A 27,344-nucleotide genomic window follows, 5' to 3' on the forward strand; every position below is an offset into this window, starting at 1 on the left:
GTTAAAATTTGTCGACTCCTCATTGGTCGAACTTGGTACGTCGACCGGCTCGCTTTTGGCTCCTCAGTCGCTTTGTCGCCCCATCTGGAGAGGGTCGAATGCTCGGTTGAAATAAAAAACTGGCGACTGGGATGGCAGTCTTTTCTCGTACTACTACTGCACATCGTATCGTGATTATATCTGTATTAAAATGAAAGTAATTTTTATTGTTGCCAGTAATGCGAGATTTGCTGTTCAATATTTTGTCAGCATGTTTGATCCCGTGTAGAGAATCGATACCGCTTATCGTATATGCAAAGTCGACTGCTTCAACCCTGGTTTTGATTAATCCGAGTTCTATCTCATTCATAACAACATATCGAAGCAGTTGCACATTTTACTCCCTGGCTGCACCACCTCCACTTCGTCACCGTGCTGCCCCGCATTAATGCACTGACAAACTAAATAATCGACGTCAAAGCTGTCAAACATGGCGAACGGTCTGTGATATCTAATTGACATGTAAAAATGTGAGCGAGCACGGGGAGGAAGCAGTTCGCGGTTCAGTTCTTGTTTAAACTATTCACAAACTCCCGTATAATGTAAATGTATCAAGTGCTCCTGGAGGTTGATGCGCGAAGCAGTTGACCTCGGCGTACTTTCAGCCGGGGCAGAATATAAGGGTATGTTAAACGAGGAACTATGGGTGCTCAACAGACTAAGGATAGAGTGATTCCCACCGGGTCTGCCGTACGACAAACTCGGAAACAGCCCAGAAACCCGAAGGAATCCAGGCTCATTGGATCGAACATTTTTACGGAACACAGCGGTAAGCTGATCTCCATTTTCATTGTAAGACTCTACCCCTCCCTTTTTCCTGTTTTAACAGTTTCATTTTTCTTCTCATTTCATTCAATCGCACTTCCTACACGCACTCGTTGTTACTCTTTCCTTCTTTTTTCCTTACCTTTTCCGTTTTCATTGACAACCTTCATCTCATCACAACGTTATGTACTAATATCACACATTGCATAAGTCCAATTTCGAATACAATTATTTTATCCATTTGTTTGCCAAATGAAACATGGAATAGAGACTCGCAATGAAGTTCCTCGCAGATTAAATCACATCGATACAGAATGAATTCATCTCTGATTTACTGCTACTATTTCATTATAGTCAATCCAGAGCCAATGTAATTGTACAAATTTCGATATTATCTTCCATTCCTCGACACAGTGTGTTAATTTATGTCCACCTTCGAATTTCCTTATTCGGGTTTATTTACACAGAATTAAATTTTTCAATTGAACTTCTATACTTATAAGAATTTTATATTAATGGAATCGATTACTTGGAAAAAAAAATGTACTCATTTGTTACAATGGAATTTAGTTTGTCGTACACAGCTATATTTAATACAACATGAAGCAAAACAAACGAGAAACGGCGTGAATCGTGTTATATGACTTCCTTTTGCAGTTATTTTTAACTCTGTGTTCGATATTTCTTTATCAAAGTTTTTTGATTCTGATTAATAAAATTTGCAATGCAACGATTATGAATAGAATATTCTTTATTATCAGTGAACAGTAGCTGTTCATTTCCTGCAACTAGTTCTAATGTATGTGGTCCGAATAATCAGTAATGAATTCTTTAATTGCATTTGTCCGTGTCGCAGATCATTTCTTTTAAAGTTGAATTTATCGGAACAAAATTACCGTAGATTTTGCCCTTAATTCTGAGCTGCACAAATTTTTTGAGAAGCAGTGTTTAATTCTTATTCAGGAACAAATTGTGCCGAACTATAATATGTCCTTGTTAGAATGATCAGTTTATTATAAGACTGTTGGAAAACAAACAAAATCGAACAAAGTTCAGATCTTTTCAAACCATTGGAAAGTTAGAGAAACGGGAATATTCACAAATTACAAACTTGCAATATAGCATCAATATCCTTTACAAAATGCATTTTCTTTGTTTTATAACTGAAAATATGTAATTAATGATATCATTCATTTATCGTTTGAGTCTATGTATACTTGCATTGAAAAAAAGGCGGTTAAATTCATTTGACTTCTGTTATTCAATTACTCATACCGATATTCTAGATCTAACATTGCTTGTCTTGAGGCAAGATGTGACTGATGATCATACATTTTCAGAGGCATTACTACAGAGTAGACCTCTACCTCATATACCAGCCTTACCTGAAGGAGATCCACCTAGCGGTTCAAGTTCTCAATCACTTTCCCAACAGTCCAGCCTGCAGCAGCATAGTAGCGTCACTACTACAGGACTTCTGGAAGCTGCTAATCGGTAAAATATATTGCAAATTATAATTTCATTATATTGTTCCCAATGCAATAGAACATAATATGAGGAAATATTATATTAACCAAAATTTGGATATTTCAATGCATGGGCTTAATTTCATTTGAATAGAACATATTTTCAAATAATTTTCAAATTTAAAACAATCATCACCCAGCCCTAAAAAATGACGAGTTGCCATATGTGCTTCGATGAACATAATATGAGAAACTGTTTACTTACCCTTGATTGTAGATGGACAAGCAAAGAAAATCTTCTGGCTCAAGAAGAAGATGATCCGCAATTATTTGTAGCGTTATATGACTTCCAAGCTGGTGGTGAAAATCAACTTAGCCTTAAAAAAGGTAATTTCTGGGATTTTTTTCCATTCCATCTACAGTATCAATTATTTCTTCACTTGGGTACTGTAATCTCGTCACTGCATACATTATACTCTTGACTTGAGGAGATTTAATTTAATTTCAAATTGTAGTTTCAAAATGAAAAAAAAAACTGTATTCTGAAGTTACTATTGGAAATATATTTATATAGGGGAACAAGTTCGTATATCAAGTTACAACAAGAGTGGAGAATGGTGCGAAGCCCACTCCAGTACAGGCCAAGTTGGCTGGGTTCCTTCAAATTACGTAACCCCCGTGAATTCGCTGGAAAAACATTCGTGGTACCATGGGCGAATATCAAGAAATGCTGCAGAGTATCTGCTCAGTTCGGGTATAAACGGAAGTTTCTTAGTTAGAGAATCAGAGAGCAGTCCTGGGCAACGAAGTATTTCATTACGATATGAAGGGCGCGTTTATCATTACAGAATAAATGAAGACAGTGAAGGAAAGGTCGGTAATGACTCTAGTATAATAACATATCTCGTAGACATCATCTTATGGTAAATTCAAATTTCAAACAAACTACTGTTCTAGATGTTTGTTACAACGGAGAGTAAATTCAATACGTTAGCTGAGTTAGTTCATCATCATTCCATGCTGGCCGATGGTCTGATTACTCAGCTACTTTATCCAGCCCCCAAGCGCAACAAACCTACCGTTTTCCCACTAAGTCCAGGTAAGATACGAAGGCACGGGCTAAAGTATCTTCAATTATTACTAACAAAGTTATCCAAGTCATTGATTATGTGTGAGCGTAATCTATAAACATTTGGATTCGTACTATGACAAACTCTAATTGCTATTTGTAAAAATTTTAGAACCAGACGAGTGGGAAATTAATCGGACAGACATAGTAATGAAGCATAAATTAGGCGGGGGCCAATATGGCGATGTATACGAGGCATTATGGAAAAGATATAACATGACAGTCGCAGTGAAAACGCTGAAGGTGAGATGCAAAGTGCTTTATCACTGCGTTGTTACTTTAGTAAAATTTTGTAATATTTCCATAACGTAAAACACACTTTTGCCATTCTCCAGGAGGACACAATGGCATTGAAAGACTTTTTGGAAGAAGCGGCGATAATGAAAGAGATGAAACATCGAAACTTGGTACAGTTGATAGGCGTCTGTACGCGAGAGCCCCCATTTTATATAATTACTGAATTTATGAGCAAGGGAAACCTTCTCGACTATTTACGAAACGAGAGTAAACACCAAATCAATGCTGTTGCCCTAATGCACATGGCTACACAGATAGCCAGCGGTATGAGCTACTTGGAAAGTAGGAACTTCATTCACAGGTAAAAAACCTCATGGCCTTACCCTCAATACAATCTTCAAGCCCTTAATAAATCTTAGCATTTTATACACATGGTTGAATTTGGTCAACTAGGGATCTAGCTGCACGCAACTGCTTAGTTGGAGAAAATCATCTAGTGAAAGTTGCAGACTTCGGTTTAGCTCGACTTATGAGAGACGACACTTATACAGCCCATGCAGGTGCGAAATTCCCGATTAAATGGACTGCTCCAGAAGGATTAGCTTACAACAAATTTTCAACAAAAGTACGTAATTATTCATATTTTTGTTGATGTGTATTTTTGTTTGACCATTGAATAAAAAATATGTATAAATCATACGGTCGGTAGTTTGTATATTTGAGTGAATTTTATGAAAATTTTTGTGTATTTTTTTCCATGCGCAGTCAGACGTGTGGGCTTTTGGAATATTACTGTGGGAAATAGCAACCTACGGAATGTCTCCATATCCAGGTGTCGATTTAACCGATGTTTACCACATGCTGGAAAAAGGCTATCGCATGGAATGTCCACCCGGCTGCCCACCGAAAGTGTACGAATTGATGAGGCAGTGCTGGAAATGGTCTGCTTCGGAACGTCCATCTTTTAAGGAGATACATCATTCTCTGGAAAATATGTTTCAAGAATCAAGCATTACAGAGGGTAATAACTGTAAAACATGAAATCATGTTTCAGTTTCTTGTGTAGAAACGATAACATTCGATCACTTTGCGCATCTTGTATTAGTAATTGAATTTCAACATGAGTCATTGTCAACTAAATATCGTTTTATGTATGGTAAAATTAAAGAAAGTAATAATATTATTTCATGATGCTGTTTAGAGGTAGAGAAGCAGCTGCAAGGAGGCGGTGAAATCCCATTACTTTCCTACAAAAAATCTCAGACTGGAAGTACCGGAAACATTCATGGACTGGTTCTTGTCACAGATCAATTATCTTCCTCAAGTTTGATTCAAGGTGAGTTTGAAATTCACCCGCCAGACATACTCCATTGACAACTGGCTTGTAAGTTTTGTTTCTTATTTTACAAAATCAGAGTCATACAAGCGTATTTCTTGGTCTGAAGTCTTTACCTGGTTTCAGATAATACGTCGGTCAACAAGCTAAGTACATTCATGGGAGGTTTGTCAAGCAAAAGTAATAGTAATATTGTACAAATGCGCCGTTCCACAAATAAAAAAGGGAAACAGGCACCAGCGCCGCCGAAACGCACCAGGTATATTGAAACGCCTCTGATGTAAATATATTTTGAACACAACTGCTATTATGTATCCATATTCGTTATTGTACTCACTTCTTTATACACTTTATTTCGCTATGTTACAGCTTGTTGTCTTCGTGTAGTTCTTTTCGTGACTCAGCGTATCAAGAGCAAGATCAACAAAATACGGAGTTGGGGACAGTTACGCTTGATGACGGCACAGATCTAAATGGTATTGATAAGATTTTTGAAGGTATTCAATTACAATGATTAAGCGTAATGATGTATGCACGTTCTGCTTAAATTGCTATTCTTGTGTTATTTTATTTTAATTTTTTTATTTCGCATTCCAATCATCACTAGCAGATAAACCTAACAGTAGATGGGTCATTCTCCAGAAATTGGGTAACATGGATAAATTGAAGTAAGAATTACAAGCTTTGTTTTACATATGTATATCTTATTAAACATTCCCATTATATATTTAAAACAAAAAGATGAAACACTGGTACTATATCTATGTAACATTTAGGTAACTTGACAAGTTTGCATGTGATTGACACTAACAATAATTTCGGTGTAGAAGTATTTACGTACTACTGCTTTTCTATAGTCGTATTTGCTTTGAGCCTAAATTGATGTACAATGACATTCGACTTAGTTTATTTGCTCATTTAACCAGTGTAAAAGTTTCATCAAATTCTTTTCAACATTCGTTTCATTACAAGAACATATCACGCTCAATATTGGGATGACAGTTTGAGCATTTGTTATTGTAAATACAATATCACAATACCACGCAATCGAATATTTACTGAGTTTTTATATTTTGCGTATATTCGACACGTATGATTCAGTTAGCATACCTTGTGCGTCCATACATATTTATATATTCATATAGACTTTCCCATCATAAATTACATGGACAATTAAACATAATTGTAGTACTTTTGTACAATTTTGTACAGTGGTATATATTATGCACACACATATATATATATATATATATGCACACACACATATATATTAAATTAAACATTTGTCAGACATAAAATATTTTGAAGGTGTTTCATTTCTGTCCACCGGCAGTAAAATTTTATGTACTAAAGTTTTACAAATGTTTTTATTTTTGCCGATTTTCGTAATTGATATTTCCAATAAAAATTAATTTTCAGTTTTCCGTTCTTTACATTCACAGTCGAGTTTCTATTCTCCACTTTTTTTCTTATGCATCTGCAATCTAATTTCTGTTGCAGTATACTCGATTTGGTTATTTATTTTCCATCAACAGTAGAAACTTCAGTTATTTTGTATTTTTTTTTCTTTTTTTTTCTTTTTTTTTTTTTTGTCATCGGCACATTAAATCAAAAAAGCAGTTTCATCATAAATATCAAGCAGTGTTACATGAGTTTACCAATCGCAATGCATATGTAATAATGTAATCTATACAGAAGTTATTACAAGAGTATCATCGATTTGCTGCCTATTTTATAATAGCTATAGGTATTCAGGCATAACATAATTTTTTTACATTTATACATTTAGATTGCCACCGAAGTGTCATATCAGTGCGATTTAATGAATGTTTAGCATCTTCGTAGCTCTGATATATTTTCAATTTGCTTCTTATAAATGAAAATATAATAATTATTTCAGATTGGCATTTACAGCAACATATCGTCCTGTTTTTGTATACAATATAGGGAGAATGACCTGAATGAAAACGGACAAAGCTTACAATTAAAGCGGGTGTCAATAATGAATAATTTAGCATGAATTCTTACTACAGATGAATTTATACCTAATTAAATGAAACGCGAAAATTTCATGTGTGTGATAATATTTTCATAAAATATTGTTGCTACTTGCATGGCTAAATATCGCATACTTTCATCTGAAAATTAATACTTGTAACCCGACATGAAGTGCTCTTGCACGAAATATGGTAAATCGTGAGAAGTAGATCCTGACTATTGTCAAATCAGCTAATAAATTGAGTTCAAAATTCAGGACTGTTATCCAGAAGGCACATCAGACGCATAAAACGCTTTCACAGTACCCAAACTTTAACCAAATATCACAGACATTCCCAATGTATAGTATACCTTATTTTTTTTTTTTATTGAATGACAACTCAGGTATCACACGAGATCTTGTGACAATGGCTACACAGTCTATTACCACAGGAGGTTGTGAAGCAGACGATGATGGAGATGGATCACAGGAAACGGCGGAGCATAATTATGTTCCACAGCCATCAACCTCGCCAGAACCTTTAACCAACGCACAGAGCAATCAGAAACAAATAAAAACACGACTGTACCCATCTAAGGACACCCTACCACAGAAGGTATAATAGATGTTGCGTGGTATAGGTAAATGCTATCTCAGCCTAAAGCTCTTTGTCGCAGAAAAGAATTTCATCAAGTGGTGTAATTTCTTTAGTGAGAAGATACTTGTGTTAGCATAAATTGTTATACGAGTACAACAATCTTTAATTATATGTATTTCGTTTCATTTTTTTTCTTTGCTTTGTGACCGTTTGTCACAATCTAATAAATGTGAATAACACGTTATTCGTTTTATACTTTACATTGCTACGTATGCAAAAACGAACGGTAAATGCACACAGCACTGCTTGAATAATTTTTTCAATCGTACAATCTTAAGTTTAACGTTTGGAATTTGTTACAGCTAGTGCAAGTAGGAGCTCTGGAGGTGCAAAATGTTAAAAGGGCAATTAATCGATACGGCACTTTACCTAAGGGTGCACGGATTGGGGCGTACTTGGAATCTCTGCGACAGAGCGGAATTCCATCAAATCAGGAAGGAGTCGTTGCGTCGACTGCTTTAGCTACATCGATCGAGCAGCATGAAATTGCTAATTCATTGGACACTCCTCAACATCGCTCACTCTCCCCACGCCAAAACAATTTACGCAATCAGCCACAAATGACTCGCAGCAATTCTTCCAGCGGTGTCGTTAGCACCTATCAGCCTCCCAGCTCTCCTCGGAGTAGGGCGGTTACAGCTCGTAAGACTAATTCTGAAGGTGTAGGTTTCAGAACATTTCGAGCCCCAAATACTTCTACTTTTAGAACTGCTAGTCCCTCAAGAGCAGTTCAACCAACACTTGCGGACTTGGAATTCCCACCGCCACCTTTAGATTTGCCACCACCGCCTTGCGACATGTTCAGCACAAGCAATCCTTGCGACTTATTACCACCAGTGAGCGCATCTCCCGGAAGTGACACGTCACACGCAAAAATAGCTGGTTCACCTATCGGTATAAGAAAAGCAAACAACGAGCGAAAATCTAAGGATGACTCGAACGAAGACCCCGATGAAAGAAATAACGACGTTAGGAATACAGAGCCGTCGGTGAGAGAAGCCAGCTCCAGATTTGGTGTCAGTTTGAGGCGCAGAGAGCCTTCTAGCGACCTAGGTTCCAATGCAGGCAAACCAGCGGAAGAGAAGAAAGGTACGTTTAAAACTAAAGAATCCTCTAGTTTCAAAATGGAAGCTATTAGTTCCATTTCCCCACCTGAAGAAGCGCCTCCTCCACCACCACCACCTCCACCTCTTCCTTTGGCCGAAGATAGCGTTGATACATTCATTTCAAAGCCGGGAATGAAGGAAATGTTAGAACTAAAGTTAATCAACGAGATTAAACAAAGTGCAGACATGAAGTATGGTAATCCGACAAAAAAAACTAACAATCCGAATAACTCGTCTTCGGCACCATTAGATCCTGCGTCTCAATTGCTTTCTGAACTATGTGCAAGTTTTAGCATGGACACCAACAGACAGAACCTACAGAACGAATACGCGACTACTACTCCAAAAAATGTTGAAGCACCAGGCAGTGTACACGAACGCGTAGTAAATTCGCGGAGTTCGACGGAAAAATATGGGACCTACAAGGACACGCGTGTATCGTCACCAATTACAGAGGGCATTTTGAACGCAGGAAATGTTGGTTTCAAATTGAAAAAAGTTGACAAAAGAAGTAACTCTCAAAAGGACGAAGTTGTCGAAGGGCAGATAATTGATTTCAAAGCAAGACTGAGAAAAGTAGATAATGCTGATAAGTCTGATGAAAAGAGTAAACGTTCCGACGAAATGGGTGGGAGCATGTTGGTGGAATCTGTTGCAGAATCAATAACTGACGATCAAATGGATGACAAACGACGAAGTACTGGGAGCATAAGTAGTTTAAAGAAGTTGTGGGAAAACAAAGAAGCATCTGGCGATAATCAAGCGCTTAGTCCTAAATTGAGTACCAAGGGTGGTAGCAGGCAAGATATAGATCCTGGTGAGGATTCTCCTGAAGATCACAGTGCGGCTTCAACACGCAGTTCAACCAGCAAGGGAGACCCCAGAGTCTGGCCACCGACGTCATCAACAGACATTGAAAAACCTGTTGTTCCTGCCAAACCAGCAAAACCCTTGGTATCCACCAGCAAGCATTTCGGTTCTTCAATTTACGCAACACCAAATTGTAATAAATTTTCATTACCTTCCGAAGAGGAAACGTGCAAGCAAAGCAACGACTCTAAAAGTGTTAAGAATAATGTATTGGAAATATCAAACGCTATTGAATCCAGTATACTAAATTTAAAAGGAAGCCCGACTATTGTAATAGCCAATTGGCTACAACTTTCTGACAAAGTTGGACTTCTACACGGAAAATGTGCGAACCTTACCGATATTGTTATAGCACCGCAAGCAAGGTTTCAATTTCGTGACTTACTTACTCGGCTTGAATTACAAGCCAGGCAATTGAGAGCTGCTGGTACGCGAAACGTGACAGAGAATTCAAGACTTCTTGGTGAAGTACAGAACACGATAAAAGATGTACTGAACACAGTGCAAAGATAAAGATATTGATAGCAAAGAAATCAAATACGTTGTTTAAACCAGTTCTTTTATCATTTTTGCGTGAGGTCAACAAGAGAGAGGACTATTGTATTGATTGACTTGACGGCGTATCTAAGTCACTAGTAATGTTGTCCATACATGGACTAATTCTCCTCCTGATAAGCAGAAACCGCGATTTATTTCGCGACATCGAATATTAACTAATGTGAATAAATCTTAAAATTTATTAATTTTACAACAATAAATAATAATCATCTGTACCAAGTATTATTCAAGGGAAATTAATATTTCTCTGAATCCAAAACTCAAAGATCCGATAAGATAATTTTCAAAGCCCAACGTTTGAGATGAATTGTTCTCTATTATATTCGTTCCTATTTACTTCTAATGAGCGTCTCATACTAGTTTCACGTAACTGATTTCATTCATTGTCTCCGAGAAGAAATCGATTTCTTATTATTTTAATTTTATCTCAGTATTGATTCGAATTTATTATTCTTTACAAATGTCTATTCCGAAGGGTAAACACAATGTTGAAAAATATGCACGCATTTTCTGTGTGGTCCGAATTTAAAATTCAACATTTCAAACTGTTGATAGAGTGAAAAAAGGATACCATATCGCAGGTTAGATATAGGAAACACAAATAGAACGTTATTAAACATAATTCGGACCAAAGCCATTAAATACTGCTAGGTATTAGTTATTTTAAAGAAATTTTTTTTTATACTTAGGTTGCTGATTACCTATGATCATAAACCATCCCATTTTACATGTAACTTTTATACACATACGTGAATATCGCTTAGACTATTATATGCGAGATTTTAGACTAGATTATTATAAATACGGAAGATACTTGTTAAGTCATTTTATGTGTACCGTGGGACAATATAACACTTTTGTATTTGTATAGAACAATTGTATAAGTATACATATAACAATGGCTATATTAATTCGATGCCTAGGCATATAAATTATCTGGAAATCAATTTAAATACGATTATACAGGACCTTAGTGTAAACGTGCTGTAATTTTCATCAGGGGAATAGAAACAAATGTTCTTCCAAATTATGAGGAATGCAATAGTACTCTTGGTTCGAAAAAAATTGTTTTGAATTGGTCAGATTATACTAATTTTTTTATGACACTGCCTATTATCATCCCATAATGTGATTGATGTTTGAATGCATCAATCAACGCCGTAACATTATTCCATATAAGAATAATACTTCGGTTCCCTCTCCCAGTTTAATTATATTATTTATACCTGTGATAAACTTACCCAATTTTTCAATTTTTTTGTTTTCTTTTTTTAATCGAAGAATTATGCTCAACTTATTCGCAAGAAAAAAAAATAAATAAAAATCGTTTCAAATATTATTCCTAAGTCATTGAAATTACACTTGAATGACGTTGTATTATTGAGAGATATGAAAATCAATGTCTTATATAATAATGTATTATAGTAAATTTATGATTATTTATATGTATATTTATTTTATAATTTTTCCATGAAATTATCCCTGTTAAAAAAAAAAAATGACCAACATCTGATCCGCCGACAGACACTTTAAAAAAATTTTAATAATCCTTTATACATTGACATATATAAGAATAAAAATAAATACCAAATTGTAAGAGTTGTTAATTTATCATTATGTATGCCGAAAAACCAAATTCTAAATATCATAGAATAACTGGAAATGAATTTCATTAATAGCAACTTTATTTATAGCAAATTTAATTTTTAAATAGGTAATTATAAAATGTAATTATTCAATGCATTGTCTCGGGAATTTGTCACACTTGATTAATTCTGCTCATTATGTAAAAAATGACGAACGGCTTATAATTAAATGATAATCCTGTATCCGCTGTTTTGCTATGTCAAAATTTGACAAGTGCAATGGATAAACTAGGTATAATCTAAATTAGGAATATTAGACCTAGCTTTATTTAGTCTTGCCAAATACTACGGTTTGCGAACAGTCAAGTTTATTTCACTAGTAATTCAATTCCTACGTAGTGCTGTCCAGAGCTTCTTGTACTCTGAAACAATCACTAACGATTTTCCATTTGTCTCCCACTGCGGTGATTAGAAAATTTTGATTAAATGGTTTTGAAGGTTTATCCTGGAACTTGACTTGGCCGCTAACTTTTATTAGAAATGTTGGCTGGTTTCCAACTGCTGCACCTGTTAATTGATAAAATAAAAGTATGGCATCAGACATGTTCAACTAAAGGCTTTCTATTGCAATTTGAGTATACTGCTATTTTGAAATATATGTATTTACCAGTAACAGGTTGAGCATCAAGTGTCGTGGTCGAGTGATCAGAGGCTGGGAGGTCCATCCAAAATTTTTGAATTTGATCTTTAGCTACAATGCCATTTCCATTCCAAATTAAGATCCCCGTGTCTAGGTACAATTTTGATATCATCTGGAACCAAAATGAACAGCCGCAATTTGATTGTATCATTGTATTAAGATGAATAAATCTTTTTTCCATAAAAGAAATACAAATTCAATTAAGGAAGATTTGTACAAAGCTTTCAGAGAGTTTCTATATGCAACATTAGGAAGCATTGTCTCAGGTCAAACCATAATGTTTTAAATAATTACGAAATGCCAACTTACATATCTCTGTTTATCAATGGCTTTATAATATAATTTGGTAAATTCTTCAGCCGTTCGACATGCTTCGTCGATCTTTGATTTGATATCCTGAAATGATAGTAATCAGGATAGTTATAATCGGTTGCATGATTATCACCTTGTTTAAAAGTTAATCATAAAAATGGGAATAACTTAATAACACAAAATAGTGACATGAACTATGAATTCAAGGAATCGAAACTCTGAATAGTGTAGACTGTGTAATTGGAATTATTTAAACTGTAACTAACAAAAGTGAAATTTTCGTCCAATTCAAGCTTAAAGTATTGCGTTCCTAACCTATAAATTGAAATAGACCTATACTTCTGACATATACGCAACCAGTGTGCAACGCAATATTGAGATGCAATTTTCATTGCAACTACATGAAGCGTGGCTATCTTACATTTAAGACTAAAACACGCGCAAGTGATAAATATTGACAAGTCGAGTGCGAAGGTTATTAAATTGCTACCTGTTCCATTTTCCACGCTACTTCCGCCGCTGGTTTTCGAGTATATACGTCCTCGGATAATGAGATAATATGAACACGTTTCAAAAATAATCCTGAGCAGCTATGACGTTCCGTGTCGTTTACCCCCGGAATTTAGCGCTAGTCGATGCAACAAAATGCAGTATCCATTTAATCTGACTACGTATGTATGAACACAGAAATCCGGGGATATACAAATCAATAGATGCGAGCAACGGTGACTAAGATTCCTTCGCAATCAAATTAATAAGTACAAATACAACGATATGTAGTTATATTCCAATTTTTAGTTCGAAAATGCTATATGCCAGTAATTTGCTTTAAAATATCGAAGTTATTTAAGATTGCAATCTATGGACGTATTGAGTGGGAGTGAGAGGATGAGAGAGAGAGAAGGCGAAAGACGGGTCGTCGGGGCATAATCCGTACATCGGCGTCGGAGAGCCAATAAAATAGTCAGATTCGTAAACGTCACTAACGTCACCAACGTGACGTTTGCGCGCCACGAGCCGAAGAGCGTCGAAGAGCGAAGGCAAAGACAGGCAGGGTAACCATGCAGGCACGAAGAACCCAGTAAGAGGAATAATTAAAGTACATAGAGAAAAATCGAAATAAACCGCGCGCTAGGACGAGCTTCGTTAATAATGGGGCACCGTGATACACGCCGTGAGAAGGGGGCGTACCGTACCGGTCGAGCTGCTATAGGGCTATTGCTCATTAATAGAATTTCGATCTCTTTTGATCTATAATCTGTGAATACGAATTGCGAGATCTCGTTTTGATGTCACGTGACTTTGGTATACTTCTACAGTTATTTTTTCAGGCATGATGGCGCCAAACGCTAGTATCACCATTTATGTAAATATATTATTGATTTGGTGAAAATATTATTTGAAATGAATCGTTATTCAAGAGACCCAGGGAAATAGGATTTAAAAGTAATACTGATACGTAGGATCTTTGGAGAGTGAGTATGGATTGACTATATGTTGGTGGAATAACTAATGAGGACATGTTGGTTAGGCTGCTGACAGAGACGTACGCATTTAACGTTTACGGAGTTGCGGTATTAAAAACGGGCCCATACATTTAAAATAATAGATTTAGCAGTGGACATATTTAATTTTGGTTACTTATCACCCTAAAAGTATATTCGGCTAATAGATCAATAATAAGGTATTTAATGGATTTCGAGTGTGTAGACTGTGTGGATTGAGCGGGTGCTGCCATCTATATTGTCAATGTTGTTGGGCAGCAGCATAATGGAGCCGTGAGCATTTTCTCCGTGTGAACACACTAATTTCTGTAGTTTTGTGTATATCATGCGATTTTATGCCGATTGTCGTGTCGTTGTTATTCAGTTTGTGCAGTGAGTGATAGATATTTACAAACAATACGCTATTTATTACACGATATCGCTTCGTCTCAATGTTTACATGCTTTTAGGATGGGAGCAACCTTTTTACGATTTTAATCTATTCAATCATTTTTTCAATAAATTCATCAACTGCATTAAAAAAAAACCACTAAACTGATACGTTTTATCGGTATACACGCGAGTGGGGGTGTATTTACCCGGATAACAGTGACTTTTTTATAACCTCTTTTTCTTTATTCGCATCCAACTAACAGGACCCAATTCTCTTCATCTAGTCATCAGGAATGTGTTATGGTGACTATTCCTACCATTACTGCCTCTCAACTACAATATCTCGATGCAAATACCAATTGGATATTCCTATTTTCTTCACCCAAATATTGGCTCTTACCCTAAAACCCCCAGGGATTAACATACCGATATTACCCGATCGAATAACCTGCGCACCGATAAGTTATGAATAACTAACTTAGTCTGTCCATAACCTATTTTTTTCATTTCATTGCAAACAAGTTCTGCAAACCACCTGTTTTAAGATATCTTAATTTTTAAACAGTCTCACAACTATTGTCGTCTTGACCTACCGTTTTCTCAGCCAAAAATCATTCACAAGCGCTATGTGAAACTCTTCTTTGATTTTCTCTCATTTAATGCTTCATATGTAACACTAATTCATGTCATTCTGTACTAATGATTCTTTGAATCCATAGTTACTTACAATTATAAATAGATATTAACTGGTGTTTGCTATTCCAACTCCTTGTAATGTTCTACGGGTAAACTTTATACCCGTGCTTACAACCTTTGTTTACATTCATCGAAAGTCCGCTGCCTTTTTTTTTTCAAATGTTCAAATTAAACTCTGTTATCTATTGTTAATTATATTATTGCCGAATCAAATCGTGCGGTCCATTACTAGGGTATTTTCGAAATATTGACCTTTTAGTTGAAATAACCTACTGCGCTGTGAATATCGATTAAGCAGTATGAACCACAGATTTGCTTGTGTAAACAACATGAAAAATAGAATTACTTGTGTGTGTTAGAGCTGTACATTGCTTCCAAAAGATGTATATTAAAATATCACATATTTGGTTGAAACTTAGTAACTTATTTTTCTAGTATAAGTTTAAATTTTTCACAAGACACTCATTGTAGACCTGTCACGTAATGTAATCATATCATTTTTAAACTTTATTTCCATCTGCATCCAAATAAGGCTTTTTGCGAATCCATGTCTAAATAGAGTTGCAAAACTAGGTATATGTAACTCTGGTAAAACTTGGTACTTGTAAAATACATTGAGAGTTGAATCGATCACTGCATCTGCAGTAGTAATTATGAGTAGATGTGACAAATATATTGTTTTGGCTAGTCGCTTAAAAAGCGGTTGTTAACATGAGTTATTTTATCGTAACTTATTAATGTTCTTAGAAATCGCATACTTTAAATACGTAGTTTGTATAAGTTTCTCCATCTTCACCATCGTATTTTACTATATCTGACCATTCCTTTTTTTCTGATTTTCTTCCAGTTCTAAAGGACGTTCAGTTTCAAGATAATAAATATCCTATGGACAGCTATGTAGTGAGTATTCAATAATTTGTACAATCACTGTGATCTTTCATGCTCTGTTTCCACGGAAAAACCAAAAATTGTTTTATTATTATTTTTCAGGGTGTGCACAGCTCACCTGCATGTGCCACGTATCACTAGCTTATTTGGTCTAGTAGAATGGCACAACGAGGCAAGAGAATAAACAGAAGCGACAATGATCCGGCGTCTTGTCCGGGCACGATTAAAAGACGTAAATGCCGCCTGGGCCCAGCAGTCCCAAGCTCATTGGCGGCAGCAGCAGCTTTGGGGCCCTCTGAGGAGGAGGAAACGATGGCGTCATCCAGTCAAGGGGGGGCCTCCTGGACCCCCCGCCCCCTCAGCGATATCAAGTCTACTATTTACAATCGTTCCGCAACAGAAGCTCCAGCTGAATTGTTCCGCAAAGATCTGATCAGTGCTATGAAATTACCGGACAGTGAACCTCTAAGTCCGAATGAATATTGGGTAATCACAGATCAGTGGAAACAAGAATGGGAAAGAGGCGTTCAGGTGCCTGTTAATCCAGACTCTCTTCCTGAACCTGCGGTCACTGTCACTCAAACTTCACCATCTAACAAACTGCATGGTGAATTTAAACTGTGAGTAAAACTTTCTTCATTTATATTCCTATGATATTGTTATATATCGAAATATCAGATTTATGGATGAATGAAAATCATCGAACTAACTTAGGTATCCTTCTTTCTTTCTCTTTTCTCTTCTTCTAATTGTATTATTGTAAAAGCATTACAGATTCTGTATGGAATGAATTTTTTAAATTAAAAAATAGATACTCCGCAGATATTGATAGTTATTGTTGTGCCTTAAACCAGGATTCTATCCGTTCTAATGTGTTTTATGCTTGTCTTTCTTATATTCGTATTTAAGTCATAGTATTTTTTTCAATTATATCTTCTTTTTATCAAATCCTAACTTTGAATTTGTTTTCAGGCCAAAAAAGTTTATAAGAATATCTCGGGATGATTGGTTTAATTCAGAAGATCATCATTTGAGTACCACACCTGCACGTGCAGAGAAAGCATGTGCATATGATCTTGATGACACCGATATTGCATGGCTTGGAGTGCTCAACGGGGAAAGGGCGCAGGTAAAATGAAAATTTGTTTAAATCAGTAAAATACAGTTTTAAAACTGTATTTTGTACTCTAATACAGGTAATTAAAACTTTCGGATATTTCTTGTTATATCGTTCCAGCAACCAGATATTTAGAATTGTAATTATTTGATATAGATCATAATAATTAATTGATATTTGTCGTAGTAAAGATGGCATAAAATCCCAAATTTTTTTATACTAAACTTTAAAAATTTCCTCATTTTTAGGCTGGTCAATCGTCTATAACTGAACCGCAACTGGAGCGTGTCATCGAAGAGCTTGAAGTTTGTTGTTGGGAGCGAATTCAAACGATTGTAAAAAATGAAGAAGGTCTTGGCATCGAATTTGACGAAAATGTCATCTGCGATGTTTGTAGATCTGTGAGTATATTATGTGAAATTACTAGAAAAACGAATTTTTCCAACAACAGTTACATCATTTGGATTGGATGCTTATAGTACAATAGTTGATGGTACATGAGCAGAACGTTTGGTTACAGCCTGATTCCGAAGAAGGTAACGAGATGGTGTTCTGCGATTGCTGCAACATTTGCGTACACCAGGCCTGTTATGGGATCACTTCAATACCTGAGGGCTCCTGGTTGTGTAGGACATGTTCTCTGAGCCAACGTCCGGATTGTGTTTTGTGTCCAAACAAAGGTGGTGCAATGAAATGTACACGAAGTGGACAAAAATGGGCACACGTTTCTTGCGCTTTGTGGATACCTGAAGTCAGCATTGGTTGTGTTGAAAGAATGGAGCCAATCACCAAAATATCTAGTATTCCGGTAGGTTTAGATATGTTTAAATTTCTGTTGGGGTAAATGATTTTCGAGTATCATAAGCCGTAGTTCGTTATGAGCAGTGTAAAATCTATGGAATAGATTGTCTAGCAGAAAATATTGGAGCCACATATGCCAGATATGTTTTAAAGATAATTAACATATAACAATAAATTTTTATAGCAAAGCAGATGGGCACTCATATGCGTGTTGTGTCGCGAACGCGTTGGTGCTTGCATTCAATGCAGCATAAAAACTTGTAAAACAGCGTATCACGTTACTTGTGCTTTCAAACACGGACTTGAGATGAAGGCAATAATCGAAGACGAAATGGCAGATGATGGTGTTAAATTAAGAGTAAGCATGTTTGTTCACAGAATTTTTACAAAACCCGTATTGATTGATTAGTTTATGTTAAAACGACATTTTTTTTTTGTACTAGTAAAGGTCAATTAAAAATTAAACAAAATTGCTTCACAGTCATACTGTCAGAAGCATAGTAGAACCAACACTAAAGACAAAGTTGGCGTCGGAGGAGCTGTAGGTGGTAGTAGTGGGAAAGGTGCTTCCGATTCTGAAGACGGTGAGGCGAGGAAACGAAAGCGCAAGGATATGACGTCGGAAGAAAAGAATCAAGCACGTGCAGCTAAGTATGTGAAAGTGTTTACCAGCCTCTAGTATGTGAAACTTTAGTCACTGAATGACGTGAACTTACAGAGAATTGAAAATATCCATATGAACTGGATAATTGCTAATCGAAATTGTCTTTTTGTATAGGCTGCAAGAAATTGAAGCAGAGTTCGATAAGCATGTCAGTCTCAAAGACATTACTTCTCAACAACTAGACGTTGACCCAGATGGCATTGTTTATATTTATAATTACTGGAAGTTGAAGAGAAGAGTAAGTTTCATTTATTTTTTCTTCCCTATTTATACTGAAATCACTTATTACTTTTTACTAATAATATAATAAGTACGTCAGTACAAACTTGACTCGTTAACGTTAACGAATATTTACAGGCTGGACATAACAAGCCATTATTGGCACCACGATGCGGTGAACTATCAGGTGCTGGTGCTCGAGCTCAAGGACAAGCTGCGGATTTGGAAAAAATGCGTACGTTTGTACAGCTACGTCAAGACCTTGAACGCGTAAGGAATCTTTGTTACATGGTGGGAAGACGTGAGAAACTATGTCGTACATTCTTGAAACTACGCGAGCAAACTTTTCATAAGCAAGCTCTGATTATGTCTGGGTCATTGTTACCTCCGACTGCAGCAGCTGCGGTACTAGAAGCTAATCATGGGCCTTCGATATACGATCGCTTGTACTCTGATCCGTACTCCAATGATCATACACATGATTTTGATGTTATCGTTGCAAGAATTGCAGGGATCAAATCCCCCACGCCAGTATCTAGCGACGAGAAGAAAATTCAAACTGATTTTAACGGAGCGTCGAAAGAAAATTCTAAAATAGATAATCCGTATAAGAGGCTATACCTGAACGGCTCGGTGAGAAGAAAAAGTTTATACGACAGTGATTTGTCATCCATTAGCCATAGCGAAACGGATACCGCTAAACCAACAGTTAAATCGCCAAATAAAAATTTGAACAAAACACCGAAGCTTGAACTAAACACTGATACAAGTACAGAAGAAGAGTCTGCTCCATCTAAACCACAAACCAATAGGAGAAAAAATAAGAAAACTAATGTTCCTGGTCGTTCTCGGACTGCACTACATGACAGTAGTGAAAGCGACAAAACGGATACGCATGTAGGCAAGTTACGTACCTTGCAACAAATGGAGAGGGAGCTTGAAGGAGGCGGTTCTGCTAGTGACAGTGATGACCTGCTACCGCTTGGTAGTACATCTGCCTCACGTCTTGGTCCGTCTCACGCTGCTGCCATATACTCAGATACTGATTCCGATTCACAGGAGCATGCACACGGAGCTGTTCTTCGAACGAAGGCTGCTGTAAAGGAATTTTCAGCCGCCGATATATCGAAAAATTCGCAAAAGAATTTTGCCACTAAAGATACATCACGTCAAGATCATTCAGCAGATGAAATTCCCAAGAGCAAGGATAATAATGCAAAGGTGTCGAAGAAGAAGGAATATGTCCCAACTGCTTTGATAGTACCGCAAAGGCAAGCAGCTAAAAAGGCATCCGAAATTATGCAAAGATCTCAGAGCAAAAAGGATCCTTCGATAGAGCCAGATATGACAAAATCTCCTACGGACGAAGTAAAGGTTGCTAAACCTGTGAAGCAGAAATCAGGTAAACCGAGGGATGGTAAAGTTAATAAGGATTCTAAAAATAACGATATTTATGATTTTGATAAAGAGTTTGGGGATGGTTCGGAAATTCTTGCATATGTACCGCAAAGGCAAGCAGCCAAAAAAGCAGCAGAACATATTAAAAGTGGCATGGGTACAAAGGTTGGTCAACCAGAGGTGGCAGAAATACCTGAAGTGAAAACGAAGAAAGATTCTCCAGAACAACCTAGGAAGAAGGAATTGAAAAAAGAAGAAACACCGAAGAAAGAAGAGGCATCGAAGAAAACGAGAAAATTGCAGCAGGAAAGTTTGGTACCTTCAATATTGTCCAGTAACAGTGATAGTAGTAGCAGTAGTAGTTGCAGTAGTTCTTCCGACAGTAGTAGCGACTCTGACGAGTGCAAAACTACTGCACAAAATGTTCCTACTACACCTGCTATTGAGCTAGCTAACTCACCATCTACCTCCTCCGATACAGATAACAGTAACGAAGTTAAAGCAAAGACGCTCAATAAACGGCATTACAACAAAACTGCAGATAATGCAACGGATTCCGATACTACGCAGAAAAAGTCGGTTGGCCGAAAAGTCAAAAAGCTGCCCGATAAGAAGCTTAAAACTTCCGACGGGCGGCATGGACCCGAATTTCAGCCGCCGCCTTTTGAGAGAGAAGAATCAAGTAGATTCTCAGCGTCCAAAGAACATCAACCTCAACACCCACCAGCACCACAACAACAACAACAACAACAACCACATGATAGAAAGTCAGATCAAAGAGAATCGACCAAAAAAGTTATCACCCCACAACATCAGCATTCAAACCAGAGCAGTCCACTCAGTGGGAGTCGAGATAATGATGGGGCACGAAATCTACTTGGGCCCAAGTCTGCAAAGAAAACAAATCAGATTTCCAAACAGCCACATCAGCAGCAATCAACTTCAACAAGAAAAGACGAAGCAAGTGCCATTACAAAAACAAAAGTTGATGCTCGTAAACGAAAATCAAGCGAAGTACCTCAAAAAGAGGAAAAGAACAGCAAAAGTCTGGCTTCGCTCAAGAAAATAGAGAAGAAGGTAACTGACACTCGACAGATAGAAACTGAAAAGTGTGACAGCAAAAATGACACTAATATTAGTGAACTAGACACATCTAAAAACCTACTAGAAGAGACCGCCCTAAAGACTGATGATAAAAAATACAAAAAGACTGCTGCAAAAAGCTCAGTCAATACATTAGAGGAAGAAATAAAGCAAAGGAAAGCTGAACGAGATAGTCCCAAGAAATCATCCAGAGGTTTAGACAAACTTCTCGAAAAAAGAGAACACCTCGATAAGTTATCTAAAGCCAAGAACTCTGATGTTAAGATAGAGAAAGAAATTCGCAAGGATTCTGAAAGTATACACAAGGACGAATACCATCCAAAGATTGTTACAACAGAATCAGTTAAGAATGAGCATTACAAACATCATCCAGGTAGCAATAATGATGTAGGAACTACATTACCAGATGTTGATAGGAGGTCGAGTGATTTTAGTGAAATAATATCTGATCAATATCCAGAGTGTAAGAAGAAAAGTGAAGACAAAATTGATACGCGCACAGAAATATCAATCCAAGATACTGAGATGTCGACAGCAAATGTTGACACGAAAGAAACTAGAGACAACACTGTGTCAAAATGTACATCGGAGAAGCTTGAAGCAAGTGAAAAAGACTGCCATAAACGAAGAAAATCTACGAATCGTTCGATATTTTCACCCCAGCATGCAGGAAAAGATCCGAGTGTATCCGAATTTTTCGACTTTGAACATGATATATTAACTGTCGATGATATGGTAAATGATGATGGGTTCGGTATACCACGTGATCCAGAAGAACGCGCTCCGCCGCTCACGTTTTCCTTTAATAACGAACTTTGGTTCAAGGAAGACTCTAAGGAAGATAGCGCAAGAGAAACTCTACATCTGGTTGAAAAATTGAGAATGGAGCTATCGAAAAAATCAAATACTGGACAACCTGAGCTGGAATCTGTAGCGATAGAAGAGGAGGTTAAGAAAGAAGAGATTCTACTGGAAAAGCCTACAGAACAAATTTCATCGAACAAGGAACTTAAGTTAAAAGAGCCGGAACCTGAACCTATGTCTGATGTGAAACATAATGATAGTATTAACCAAATATCTGATGACTTGGATTGCAAAAATCAAAGTATAGAGGAAAAAGACAAATCATGTTATACACATAATAATGAGCCCTATGCACCATACAATAACGAAGGACGTGAAACTGGGAAGGTCACTGTTGCAGAAAGAGAAAAGTTGGATAGGGCTGAAGCTGATGAACGATGGGTACCGCCGAGTATGGAAAATTTCAATCCTAACGAAGTGCATCTCAACACGCTTATAGAAAGTCAGAATCATCGCTACAGTGGACATGAATATCCGAATGATGCTGTAATGTCAGAAAGCAATAATGAGGTGCTTGTGCATCCACAAATTAATATGAATATTCAAGAACAGTATCAGCTGTTTCAGCAAACGCATCAGCTCATGCACCCAGCGCAACATGTCGATCCACATCCCGAGGCCAGAGTGCCACCAATTCAAATTATTGATCAACAAGTTGGACAATTACCAAGTCAAATCGTTGATGAAATAACACCAATGGAAATGGTGAACAGACATCTGATCGAACCACCCAACTCGGAGGAAGATCAAGTTAATGATATTGAAGCTCAAGTCTTAGAAAAAGACGAAATGTCGTCGGACATGAGGCAGGATTATAATCAAGGCGGATCACCTTACAATGATATTAGCAACTCACGTCAGGATACTAGGTGGGCAGAGAGCCAAGTATTACCTTCACGTCGTTCTACGTCATCGTCAATTACATCTGCTTCCTCGAATGAAGATCCCTCTACTATTCCATCGTACAAAAATATGGCTCCAATTCCTTTCCCGCCACGTTCTATGGAGACGGGAGCCTATCATTCCTATTCGGAGCCAAGTACGTATGCTGGTCCAGTTTCATTATTTCCACCTCAGTCCTGTGCAGCATCATTACCGTATCCGTCACCAGGCACAGGCATGTTTCCTCCACCTTTTGGAGCACCTTTTCCCACCTCTGGATCTCTCTTACCACATGTATCAAAGCCTCTGGAGGATTCTCTCAATATGCAAGCATCACCACTTACAGCAGCATTTACCTCTTCATCTCATAATATGGCTCTGACCGCAGCCATGGTATCACCTACAAAGATTCCAACTCCTCCACCACCACCACCTATAATCTCGGAACAAGAACAGACTCAGGAAGTACATCAACAGCAACAATTGCAACAGCAACAACTTCAAGAATTACAACAACAGCCAAGTCCTCCTGTGGTGCCAATGCCTTTCTTGAACAATATGTCTGAAACCCCAGTGTCCGACTCAGTTGTTGATACCCTTCAGGAGATGTTAATTGAAAATAAATCTACGCAACCAGGAAAGAAATCTCCTGCAAAACCAACGAGATCTTCAGCCAGAGTAACGTCCTTACAGGGAAAATCTCCTGGAAAGTCACCACGTCAAGAAGCTTCAAAGACTGTTCCAGCTTCTAAAGCACGTAGCAGAGCTTCGAAATCTTCGCAACAAGCCGGTTACAGGAATCGTGGACGAGGCCGAGGTCGGGGACGCGGACGCGGTAGTCATGGAACAACTGCAATGTCGAATGTCAATATTGTGAATGCAATGCACAATAACGAAGATACCATACGTAGCAAGTTAGTGGGAACTGTGTATGATTTTGATTCCGATGAAGATTCTACAAATGAAACAAACATCGCAGACCTGCGTACTATGCGCGAGAGGAAGAAATCCACGGATGTAAACGACAAACGGGAAAGTTTGAGTATACTAAATGAGGGCTTACAAACTTCTCATTTATCTAGTCCTACTTTACATAAGAAATATAATGATGAGAGAAGGCTGTCATCGCCAACAGCTCATGACAGTGCTGGCATAGGAGATTCTGAAGCTACAACAGGGCAGCCATTTACTGACACCGTATTACCGCTGCTACCAGGACCAGTTGATATGAGAACCTATAACTCAACAATTGATGCACAAACATCGTCGATACACACACAAGCATATGCAAATCATTTACTAGGCCCCTTTACAAGTGGATCTGCGGACCAATCATTACCGGATATTGATGAAGACCTAGAGAAAGAATTACATTCCGCTCTTATAGCAAGCAAGCAATCCGACCCATGCAGAGATGGCCATATATCCAATCCAACTGCAGAAGCGCCTTCGTCAAACATAAATGAGTCCAATAAAGTACTGCTTACAGATTCTCGTAATCAGTTGAAAGTTAAAATTAAGGGCCCATTCTTGGACGCTAATTATGTACCCGCGACTTCTGCACCTCCACTTGCACAACAAGCACCCGTTATTATAACTCCTGCAGCAACTAACGCCTCAGTTGCTTCGGGAACGTCGAATCTGCGTAGAATGAGAAAAAAAGAACTCTTACGGCAGTACTGTACTCAAGATATGAACATGGAAGATTCTACTTGTGGCAATATAACTTCGGCACCAATTACAATACCACCTGTTAGTCGAAATGTAATTACTATTCCTAAGGCAGTTGCATCTATGACTAGCTTCCCAACTAGGGAGGATTACAAAGCAGTCGTCGATGCAAACATGGAGAAAAAAAGAAGAAAGGAAAGAGGGGGAAGTTTCCTTGATTTACCTGACGAAGAAGGTGCGTCGGACAGGCGGCGTGGTGTAGGTGCCAGTAATATAGATAGAAGAAGAGGAAGACAAACAAGACCTTCAGCAACCACAGTAACAAATAGCGGTCTTGCTCCTAAGCTTAAAATAAAAATCGGCAATAGCATAATTGGACAGGAATTGGGCAACGTGCAACAAGATGATCGTAGTAGAATAAGACCGCCAAAGAAAAGATTAAGCAGTATTTCTAGCTTGCCGACAATGGAAGAATTAAAAAGAGAATCGATGAAATTCCGTCGAATGATTATGGCGGGATTCGATAACGACGAGAAGCCTAAAGTCAAGAGTAAAAAAGATAAGAATGGTAAGAGGAAAAAGAAACAATCTAACAAAAAAGAGGGACATGTAGAAATTGTGGGCGATGGCCCTGCCCCTCCAAAATTGATCATTAGATTAGGGAAAGGCACCAACTCAGCAACTAATGTTCACGAAACTACGTCAAATGAGGTGCCCAGCATCAATCCGGTTGGCATAGTTGACGGAGACAAGGCAAGCAGAGTCAATCATCCTGATAACCAAGACAGTCGAGTTGGTCCTCCGCCACCTGAACCGTCGAAGGAAGAAGTGGGCTACCCCCTGGATAGTCGAGTTGATGAAAAATTGCCAACTGATCCAAATGCCAGTATAACTTCATTAAGGAATGTCCGTTCTGCAAAAGTCACACCCATAAGGTTAAAATTAACTAGATGCCAAGAAGGATATGAACTGAAAGCACCGGTGGTCAGTAGTGCGTGCGACGACAGTGGTAAAGTGACCTCAAATTTAATATCCAGAGGGGAAGATGTGGCCGTTGTTGATAAGGAGAGCGAGGAATCCTCAACAAAGCAATCTTCCAAGGAGGACGATATTCCTATGCTGCCTCAACATACTGCTCACAACTCTCCAGGCTGTCCGCCTGCACCACTCCCACAGGGATGCCAAGTTAGGTGATAATAATTGTATAATACAGTAATTAATGGTTCTTATTATTATTATTATTATTATTATTATTATTATTATTATTATTATTATTATTATTATTATTATTATTATTATTAAAAAAATTTAACAAAAAAACCACAAAAAATGATGTATATTATATTAATGTTGAGACAGAGACTCACTAGAAAAAGTTTTGTGTAATATATATTACTAATGGCATGTAAATGATGATCTGATGACGGGTGAAGTGAAATGTCACAAAGTGCCCAAAACGAAAAAATACACCACAATTAGCATGTGCATTGCAAGAGTAAAGTGCAGGTTGTTAATTAAGGTATCATTCATTTGTCGTACTGTACAATGTAACGTCATTTCAAACTCATATTCTTATAAAGGCAATTGAAAATGATTTTATTCAAATAACGTTTGATACCGTTCTGGGCACCCTAAATTTTAATGAAAAAATGAAAATAAATAAATACCCTGTACAAATATTCAGAAAATCACAGTTTAAAATCGTGATTTTAAACACATTACATATAATTACTTTTAATAAAATACTATACATATAAATATATTTCCGAAGACTATTATTAACGTTTAATAAAATATATATATACAATATATACATATATATATGTTGTATATGAATATATATATATATATATATTATACATATTAATCGAGGAATAATAATAGTAATGAAAGAAATCACTTTTTATTTCTAAAAGAATTTAGATTATCAGTTTATTTAAAGAAGAAAATCCATTCACATCAATTTATATAGATAATCATTTTTATTGCTATATAACATGCAGAGTATCATGACGTGTGTCTTTTAAATAACTACTACAATCAATGTACCATGTGGTAAAATTTGCTTAAAGTTTAAACGAATAATAATCAGCCCAACTGAGTCATTAAATTAAGTGTCCACGATTTTTTTATCACTATTTTATGTATAGTTGCAGCTATTATGTAATCTATTCGAAAGGCGTATATCTTATTTTAGTTAACACCCAGTTGTTGAGTATTTTTTTAAACTTGTTTTGTGAACTTTCGTAACTCTGCAGTGTATAGCATATATATTTATTTATGAACACAGCTACGCAGATCATATTATTTATTTGAGATGAAAAGCTTAATTGAAAAAGATTTATATATTTTGTCAATCAATTTCAACATCAAACTATGCTACTGTGTGTGTAATTGGATTTGCGACTGCCTAAGTGCACAGA

General features: G+C 37.1%; 3 protein-coding genes across 13 annotated transcripts; 2 read left to right on the forward strand and 1 right to left on the reverse strand.

The window, feature by feature from the left end:
- Positions 1–75: 75 nt before the first annotated feature.
- Abl (tyrosine-protein kinase Abl) lies at positions 76–11,191 on the forward strand. Of its 6 annotated transcripts, none has more exons than XM_069134003.1 (14): positions 76–808; positions 2,091–2,298; positions 2,548–2,657; positions 2,845–3,143; positions 3,228–3,369; positions 3,512–3,642; positions 3,735–3,997; positions 4,090–4,261; positions 4,402–4,657; positions 4,838–4,972; positions 5,099–5,252; positions 5,342–5,469; positions 7,355–7,566; positions 7,911–11,191. In XM_069134003.1, exons 1-14 carry the CDS (start codon positions 682–684, stop codon positions 10,095–10,097), a joined length of 4,524 nt encoding a protein of 1,507 aa, XP_068990104.1. In that variant the 5' UTR covers positions 76–681; the 3' UTR covers positions 10,098–11,191. The 6 variants fall into 6 exon arrangements, with proteins under 6 accessions (XP_068990104.1, XP_068990106.1, XP_068990105.1 ...); XM_069134005.1 differs by having other exon boundaries at positions 77–808; positions 5,342–5,448; XM_069134004.1 differs by having other exon boundaries at positions 77–808; positions 5,099–5,231.
- On the reverse strand, positions 10,166–13,619 carry Nxt1 (NTF2-related export protein 1). Its single transcript, XM_046611565.1, has 4 exons — positions 13,231–13,619; positions 12,738–12,824; positions 12,396–12,540; positions 10,166–12,295 (listed from the first exon to the last, which is right to left on the reverse strand). The coding sequence occupies exons 1-4, from the start codon at positions 13,237–13,239 to the stop codon at positions 12,120–12,122; spliced, it is 417 nt and encodes a 138-aa protein (XP_046467521.1). The 5' UTR covers positions 13,240–13,619; the 3' UTR covers positions 10,166–12,119.
- A 131-nt stretch (positions 13,620–13,750) lies between these two features.
- rno (rhinoceros) lies at positions 13,751–26,192 on the forward strand. Of its 6 annotated transcripts, none has more exons than XM_046611517.2 (10): positions 13,751–13,821; positions 16,161–16,213; positions 16,304–16,821; positions 17,174–17,330; positions 17,567–17,719; positions 17,824–18,126; positions 18,304–18,477; positions 18,601–18,770; positions 18,898–19,021; positions 19,141–26,192. In XM_046611517.2, the coding sequence occupies exons 3-10, from the start codon at positions 16,361–16,363 to the stop codon at positions 26,113–26,115; spliced, it is 8,517 nt and encodes a 2,838-aa protein (XP_046467473.1). In that variant the 5' UTR covers positions 13,751–13,821; positions 16,161–16,213; positions 16,304–16,360; the 3' UTR covers positions 26,116–26,192. The 6 variants fall into 6 exon arrangements, with proteins under 6 accessions (XP_046467473.1, XP_046467470.1, XP_046467475.1 ...); XM_046611514.2 differs by lacking the exon at positions 13,751–13,821 and adding an exon at positions 13,939–14,215; XM_046611519.2 differs by lacking the exon at positions 13,751–13,821 and adding an exon at positions 13,939–14,215 and having other exon boundaries at positions 17,839–18,126.
- The last annotated feature ends 1,152 nt before the right edge of the window (positions 26,193–27,344 follow it).

The sequence above is a fragment of the Neodiprion pinetum genome, chromosome 2, assembly GCF_021155775.2.
Source record: "Neodiprion pinetum isolate iyNeoPine1 chromosome 2, iyNeoPine1.2, whole genome shotgun sequence".
In the NCBI taxonomy this organism is placed as follows: Eukaryota; Metazoa; Arthropoda; class Insecta; order Hymenoptera; family Diprionidae; genus Neodiprion; species Neodiprion pinetum.